The sequence below is a fragment of the Zingiber officinale genome, chromosome 3B, assembly GCF_018446385.1.
Source record: "Zingiber officinale cultivar Zhangliang chromosome 3B, Zo_v1.1, whole genome shotgun sequence".
Classification (NCBI taxonomy): Eukaryota; Viridiplantae; Streptophyta; class Magnoliopsida; order Zingiberales; family Zingiberaceae; genus Zingiber; species Zingiber officinale.
This window is the reverse complement of record NC_055991.1, coordinates 129,738,414-129,747,252: the sequence shown is the minus strand read 5'-3', so window position 1 is coordinate 129,747,252 and position 8,839 is coordinate 129,738,414. Positions and strand designations below refer to the sequence as shown.

The 8,839-nt window shown below is 38.1% G+C and overlaps 1 protein-coding gene across 1 annotated transcript; it reads left to right on the top strand.

Moving 5' to 3' along the window:
* Positions 1-739: 739 nt before the first annotated feature.
* LOC122055229 (E3 ubiquitin-protein ligase Praja-2-like) lies at positions 740-7,036 on the top strand. Its single transcript, XM_042616598.1, has 4 exons — positions 740-815; positions 975-2,193; positions 6,162-6,198; positions 6,293-7,036. The coding sequence occupies exons 1-4, from the start codon at positions 740-742 to the stop codon at positions 6,302-6,304; spliced, it is 1,344 nt and encodes a 447-aa protein (XP_042472532.1). The 3' UTR covers positions 6,305-7,036.
* Positions 7,037-8,839: the final 1,803 nt, after the last annotated feature.

Genomic DNA, 8,839 nt, shown 5'->3' with positions numbered 1-8,839 from the left:
AAACTATTTAATGTTTTATCTATCTACAGCACCCATCGTCCGTTTACTTCAAAATACGGTCGTCCCATGGCTCACCAGAAAGTAACTTCCATCCGATTTTAAAAGATACAAAAATCTCTAAAAATTAATCTGCGTATGGAAAGTCATTTTTGTCCATTTATTATTTTATAATGAGTAAATAATGAAAAGAACGATTAATTATATTCTAACCCTTTCAATAAAATAAATACTAGAAAAATTTACGAAGCTTTTCTGAATTTTTAAATTTATTCTCCCAAGTTAGCAAGACATTAAAGAAATCCAGAGTAAGCGCCTAGAGGCTCACCAAAGGAACGGATGCGATGGAACAACGGAAAGAGGTGAGGTGTTTCTCTCATCCTCCAGCAAAGTTTCCTACATTTACGTTTTGAAAAATAATTGTTTATGATGATAAATTGATTTAAAAAAAACATCAATTGTGATGTTACGTTTAGCGTCACATTTAAGGGAATATAGATAACAAATAAATACCAAAAAATTGTAAACGCTCCCTTTAGTGACCACATAACAAAGGAAATAAATACAATTTGTTAGAACGTTATCATCAAATCTGCCAACAAGTCACTATTTCCTCACTTTTTCTTTTTCTTTTTCTTTTTCTCTTCCACTCGTTACTCTTCCTACTTTTGAAACTCATTTTTTATTTATAATAACATTTTCATGATCTGTGTCACTGGATATCCCTTTAAACTTGAAAGCAATGGGCCCCAGCCAGTCAGCCTGCGCACAGACAGCTGGCACACTGATCCCGCTTCGGTCTGCTGATCGCGAGTCACGTGCCTTCTACGTCCGACCGGTTTGGTGAGGCCGGGATCAGCTGTCGCACCTCTGTCAGTTTGAGGATTTTTTTCTACCAACGTGGCAAAAGTAATATGAATAGACCAATACACAGGCACCACGTGGACAGTCAACTGCAATTTGATGATTTTTGATAGATGTGACGACAGAGCAGAAACTCGGGGATCAGAAAATTTCACGTGCTTCCGTGTCGGTGGAAGCTGCTCGTAATAGCGTTGTTGAGCTGCGAGCCTACGACCATGCACGCGCGGTCCGTGTGACTGCTAACCTCCCCCTTCTCTTTCCTTCAAAAGCGGTCCGTCCGCTTCGATTCCGTAGGGAGGAGCGAGCGTTTGCTTCGAGCGCTCGCCCCGTCTCTCTAGATCTTCACGGCGGCGAGATAAACATATCAATGGCGAGCGTTTCCGACGTCCTCGTTGTCGATCTACTTCCTCGATTCCGCTCCTCTCCGGCGATTCCGCGACCCCTTGATATGTCTGGATTTAGGGTTTCAGAGCGTCTCCCCGACGCGGATTTTGAAGGACGCGAGAATGACTGGGCGACGGATGATTTCCTCATCGGAACCCCTTCGATCGAGTTCTCCAGGGCCCTCCAGATCGATTCTGAAGGTCCAAGGCTTGTCGGTTTCGAGTCGGATTCGGAATCTGACGGGCAGCAAATAGATCTTGAAGATTGCGAAGAACTTGATCTGGAAGGTTCTGGTGATCTAGGACTTCCGTGCCGCTGGGAATGCCTCCAATTGGGCGAAAATAGGGGGGAGCAAAACGAGGATTTCGAGTGGGAGGAGGTCGACGGACGCATCGATGAAAGGGACGCTCTTGGGGTTACAATCATCGGCGAAGAGGAGAGATCTGAAGAGGTTAGGGATTTGGTTCGCGATGAACGTGGGGATCAGGGAGACGGGGCAAGATGGGAGGTTCTCTTATCCGCCTATAGTTTTGGCAGAAACGAAATCGACTCTGTGGATGTCGAAGCATATTATGTCGATGAACAAGATGAATTTGTCTATACATCTGATAACGAGGAGGCCTACGAAGTCTTATTTGAGCATTTGGCCGATCATGATAGCGACGTCAAGTGTAGTCCTGCCTCCAAAACGGTGATTGAAAGCCTACCCTCAGTAATTTTCACAGAAGAGGATCTAGCGAACGATAATGCAGTCTGTGCAGTGTGTAAAGATGGGATTTTGGTGAATGAGATAGTCAAACGGCTGCCTTGTTCCCACCTTTATCATAAGGAGTGCATCTTGCCTTGGCTGGAAATTCGGAACACATGTCCACTTTGTCGATTTGAGTTACCAACAGATTCAGAACATGAGAAATTGAAGGACAGGAGGTATGAGGAGCTTCAGCTCAGGTATGATTTTGAAGTTTTACCGGATGCTTAGTGCTGGTAAATAAGCTGTTCTAGATTATGCAGTTGTGGTGTGTCATTTCTCTTGTTTCATACTAAGGGAAGGGGTAAAGCATTATTTAAAAGTTTAGTGTCATTGAACCTCTATTTGTTGCTCAACAAGTCACCAACAGCTGGATGTTTAAGATTCCATAGGTTCCCAACACCTATTTGAATCATCGTGGCTTGTAATGTTGTTGATTTTTGGAGTTCAGACTAAAAATTATTTATTTGATTACTGTAATAAAGTTTGTTATGGAAACAATTGTTTGACCTTGAGTCCATATGTTGTCATGAAATGGGAATCGACCATGCATCCTGATCTTTAGTTAGAATTTTGGCTACTTGAAGGCCACAGTTGATTCATTTTGATGGGTAAGAAAGATACCAACTATGCTTTTAGTGTATTTCATATCAGAAACGAAGTTAGGCACGTTATTGTGTTCATTCATTATTCTTCCAAATTGCATTTTCATTCACATAGAAAGTCTCAAAGCGAGTAAAGTAGTCATTGCCATTACCTACTCCTGTGTTGTTCATTTAGTCGAATCCCAACTTATACATTTATTTTAAATTCTGCGTCTGCTGCTTTGTTCCTCATATTATTTACTGCGCTTCTTGCCAATAGCTTCAATTTAAGTTGCTGGAATTATACTTATGTAATGCACTTACATCTGAATTCATGGAACAGAATCTAGGTACAAGAGTTGTTAAGTCTCACCACATGAAGAAATGCTATCATCTTATATAAATTTCTCAGTTTTCATGCTGTTTCTCTCACTAAGACAGAGATAGATGATAATGTCAAAGATTTTACTCGTCACGAAAATGATAGGATGATTATTAAAGATTTCACAAATGTTATCATCTTAGGGATTTTACTCATTACTAAGATAAGAAAATAATCACTACTGATTTCCTGGGCGTGATAACTTATTGGGTGAAAGCGAGATGAACTCTTTCTTTTTTGTATATCAGATTGTACTACTGTGGTGCTCATTATGGAACTATAATTGTCTTCTCTGCAATTAATAGCACTTTAAATTTTATAAACCGTTTGTGCCTGAAAGGAAGGAGAGAATGCTTAGGAGGAGAGAAGAACGCCCGTGTTGATTTTTGGATGATCGAGATTTTTGTAGGGACGAAAGAGCATCATAAAGAGACAAAATGAAATGATGGGTTGTCTCTTTAATTTGAATTTGATGAGTTGTCGCAAAAAGATGCTCAGCACTTCTTATCCATGGCACTGTGCGTGCTCATCCAGAGACAGAATTGAAGCCAATTTTACCTTAGTCAACACCTTAATGTGTTGTGCACTACCACTGACGAAACACCTTTTGGTGTTGTCCCCTGATCATCACCAACGACAAGCAGCAGTGTTGACTAAAAGTCAACACTCGTAATTTGACATTTTCCATCCTTTTAGTTAATACAGTTGACCACATTCGGCTAATGTTTACAGATAATCTTTGGAAGGGGCCGTAGTTCTACATTTGATGAACAAGAAATATCTTCAGAGATATTTTGGGATATAATTAAATTCTTTATCTGAATTCTGCCCTCTATAAATAAAGATAATATTTCATGTTTCTAATATATGTGTTTTTGTTTCACCCTAATAACTCTTAAATTCCTTCTTGCTCTCATAGTAAAAAGATAAGAAATGATGACAACTCACCCTCCGTTTGGGAGGAGGTGAGGGGAAGGGTAAAGGAAGGGAAACTTTGAACTTGTTGAGAGGGAGTGAACTAAAGAAAGGGAAGGTAAAGAAGGGTAAGAGCATTCAGTTTCTTTATAATGTCTCTAAAATTTAGGGTAAATCATCTATTTTATTAAATTTAGACAATCAATTTTCACTACACATTATATCAGATATCCTAAAATTTTCATTATCTTTATTTTGTTATTATTTTCTTCTCCCTCTTCCACTTTTTAATTATTTTTCTCTCTATGTCATATCTATTTTTCATTATTCAATCCATTTTTTTCTCTCCCAAATTAAATGATATTTTAATGTTTAGGAATGAGTTTCATCTTCTAAATTTAGAGAAGTACTATTCATGAAATATAAATTTAGAAAATGAATAGAGTATCTAATGTAGAAGATTTTTTTATGTAAAATATAAAATTTAAGATAAATTCTGTATTTAGAGAAGTTGATGTGATTTTAACCTTCCTTACCCATGAAATGGAAGATTTTCTTACATCCTAATTTGGGAGGTAAGAATCGGTAAGGGGAATCAAAACAAAGATTGTACCAATTTTATCTCTCCTCCATGATCTACTGTAAGGGGAATCAAAACAAAGGTTGTACCAATTTTATCTCTCCTCCATGATCTACTCCTTCCCCTCGCTCCAACCCCATCTCCTCCTTCCCCTCGCTTCAACCCTATCTCTTCTCCCACCCTTCCTACCTTCTGCTCGAACTCTGCTCCGATCACTACAAGCTCAGGCAATTCCTCCCACAGGTTATCAAGCGCGGCCTCCACCGTGAGCACGTCTTTCAGACCTGCCTGCTCCGACCGCTACAAGCTCAGGCGATTCCTCCCACAAGTTGTCAAGCATGGCCTCCATTGCGAGCACGTCTTCTAGACTCGCCTTGTCACCCTCTTCTCTAGCTTTGCAGCCTCTGCGATGCTGCCCTCATCTTTGACGACGTCAAGCACAAACCCGTGGAGCTTTACCACTCCATGCTCAAATGCCATGCCAAATACTCCTCCCTCGATTGTGCCCTTGCCTTCTACCTAGTCATTAGGCGCGCTGGCTTCCGCCCTACCGTATACAATTTCACCTATCTTCACAAGGTCTGCAACGACTGGTCAGACCTTCGTACGGGAAGGGAGATACACGCTTAGTTGTTTTCCAATCGTTTTGGCTCTAATGTGTTCGCCATGACCATAGTCATCAACATGTATGCCAAATGTCGTTGGATTAATTATGCTAGGAGGATGTTCGATAGGGACATGGTGGCTTGGAATGCACAAATGGGATATCAGAATTGGCTTTACAGATGATGATGATTAGAATGCCAGACTCAATTACTCTCGTTTCAACTTTGTTTGTGTATACAAACATAAGATATTTAAGGATTGGTAAATTAATTCACGCTTTTGCGATAAGAGCTAGATTTTGTTTATGAAGTCGTTTCTTATTCCTCACCAAGGCGGTTCAAATGGTAATTTTAAAAGTGAGGATAGTTTTATAACTTTATATATTTAATTTTTATTACCCTCCCTTTCCAAATTAGGGGAACATAGATACTTTATTTTTCCTCCCTTCTTCTCCTTTCCGTTAATGAATCTTCCCTCACTCCATTCAAACATACACTTAGGCATTTAATTATAATTGTTTTAAATATATATATTAATTAAATTTTGTAAAGACTATGAACAGTACAATATGTGGCATTCTAACTCCAAGTTGGCTAACCTTGGGAAGACATAACAATTCAGGGACTTTTATTTGCTTTTAAGATAAATGCACTCTCATGTAATAATAAGTTATTATAAAAGAGATCAATATATAAAAATAATGAACCATTAAAAGAGACAAACTAAAACATAATTCTCGAGCAGCAGTGTGCCAGTGAAAGTACTTATTGACATATAATTATTGGAATCAGGGAAGCAAACATATCTTTGATGAGAAAAACCTTCCTTTCGGACTGAGCACAGCAACATCTGTGAAAAGCATATGATTCCAAACAAGTGAGCAGTTGATGGTGTGGTAGTGGAGTTCGTGGGGACAATCTGGAGTCACTTTCATGGTGATGCAAGTTCTCAACCAGGAAATTTATAAAGATCAAAGCATTATGGGAAAACACTGTATATATAATTGAGAAGTAGTGAATTTGTGTGAATCCATTTTCATTCTGATATGGGTTATTGTACAGTATCTTTTTCCTGTAACTTTTCTGTTATTGATGACAACAGAGATAGGCAAGGAGAAGTGAAGTATATTGCAGATAGGGTAAGCAAAATCTCGAATAAATTGAAATAATCGATTGAACTGATTTAATTTTGAAATTCCATTTGGTTAACTGGATTCTTAGCTCTAGTTGTAGACATGCAGTTGAGGAAAACTAAATACGAGGATTGTGGAGGGCTTTTTCTTGGGACAAGGAAGATCTTACTTAGCTAGCGAGCAATAAAGGGGAGATTTAGTGCACCTGCAACCAAGCTGGCTTGCCTGTTCTTAAACTTTAATTTGCTGTAGGAGTAACCCTACACGGAGGCAGACTTTGATAGAAGCTTTTATTCTCTTCACTGCTTTGTCATGCTTACTGAGAACAACCATCAGGCATTCAACACCTTCAAATGCTCTATGTTCGCAACTTTTGTTCCCTAGCCACATGCAGCAGCAGATTCACCGGTTTCTCATGGCAATATAATTGCCTAAAGTTGAGGTCTTTCTGTAAACTTATCAGAATTCGAACAAACTTCTTTTTCACTCAATCTTTTAGGATCTATTCGTAGTTCTGATCTACAATTGCTCTTGCAGATCAATTCTACTTTCATTATCCAAAACACCTCCCAGTAAACTGGAGAGTATAAAGCATCATCAGTTTCTATCAAGCATAAATGAGGATTGCCCATCACTGGAGATTTTTGGATTACTAAAGCCAAATCGAATGAGATACATATTCGTGGAATGCAGATTACATGTGGCAAATGCGGAATCGAATTACCCATATGGTCCATTGATGATCTATGTGTTGTACAAAGTACTGGTGCAATGATGCTCTCGAATGATCAAATTTCGATTAAGCTATTTTGATGGGTTTGGTAAAGGGTTTAAGTTATGCAAATCGAATATGTTAGCATTGTTGTTCTATACTAATGTTTAAGGTTGTAGAGAGGGGAATGTCAATGTTAAAAAAAACTATAAAAGAATAAAACCATCATATAAATTTGATTGACTTAGAACAAACTCTCCTTTTTACTAGAGAATTGGTCTTCTAGGTCCATTGTCCCTCAACACATTTGGTCTTTTACTTAACCCACTACTCTCAGTCTAAGTATGGTTCCACACTCAACGCTGCCGGAGTCGCATAATTTGGAGGTTTGCGGAACAAACAACCCGACAAGTGAGAGTGCAAGGAGTTGGGCTAGAGGTTGTCAACTCAATGTTCAGATATGTTGGTCACAATGTGCACCCAGGTGGAAGACCCAATCATTGTTCTTGCTTATGCACATATTTGCTCAAGATAATGCACCAAAGTTTGGCCCCTCCTTTTCTACATGCTTTTTTGTGACTGCAAAATTCTCAAAGCACTTCAACAAGATTTCAGTAGATTTACTTTTAGAAATAGGATGCAACAAAGAAAATTAACAAGAAAACAGTGTGGTTAACCCGGAACTAAGAATTCCATAAACAGAAATGCAACATCTTGTCTCATCGATCTCGGAATGTTATGACCTTGTAGGCCTTCTCCTGCCTCTCAATAATTTTCGAGTGTCGGAAGCTTTCGGAGACAATAAAATGGAGTCAAAAGGAGAAATAAAGATGGTGTGTGAAAACAAGACAAAAGCTTGTTATGTTGCAGTGCATCGGTTGCACACTTTGAACCTCTCAAAAATGTTGTTTTGTTGAAGACTAACAGATATTTGAACTCGTATTCCTTCTCTTTTCTAGTTGTTTGGATGCATTCAAGCCTACTGAAAAACACAAAATAAAGGCTTTAAATCTACCACTCTTGCATTATAATTATTAACCTTACAGAAGAGGCATTTCCGTGTATCATGACTAGAGAAAAAGAACACTAGGCACAGTGGAAATATTCTACCAGAAAGGGGAAAATGATTCACTCTTATCCACAATTGTAAATATTTTATTAAATATTCCAAGAAGCAAAGAACAGCCTGAAGGCAACAAAAACTTGAAATAAACCAATTAGACGTCAACAAAAAGTAATAGTTTAATCAAGATGCTCAACTGTATACAAAATAATTGTCTCAGCATGATAGGAAAAGTTTACATGGATGTGGTAAAGTGGAGTCTAATTTGATAAATAATAATAATTGGCATCTGATAAGTCTAGAAACGAAAAGATACGACATTGATTACCGATGATCTTAGCGGTGTGAGGATGCAACCTGCCAGCCAAGAATACAAGAATAAGATTCTTCATCAAATTTGTTTATAGTCTTCTTCTTCTTGTCTTTAGTGTATTTCTTTTCCATCAAATTGATGCGAGAGCCATGTACCTAGACATAAAAAGAAAATTATGGTTAATGGTGCATCCAAACCAAAGATTTATTTGATTCTCAAGAGACATGAAAGATTGAAGAGAAAGGCTAGATGAGCTTAGTGATGAATTTACTATGAATGCAAAGAAGAAGAATATGAAGACATTTTTCCTTGTTTACCGAGACAAGCATTGAACATTCTCCATGATTCCTACAAAGGTGTTGACTAGGTAAAAATATCTAACTATAATTACTTAGTATCGAATTCCTGCAATCGGAGAGATGGTAAAAAGTTGAAAAGATTCTTTAATCACATGTGTAGAATAAAATTCTCTATCAATTTCTTCCCTCTTTTACTTATTCTTCTAGAATGCCACACTACTAAACTTATAAGATATATTGCAATTATGAATAGCCTCAAG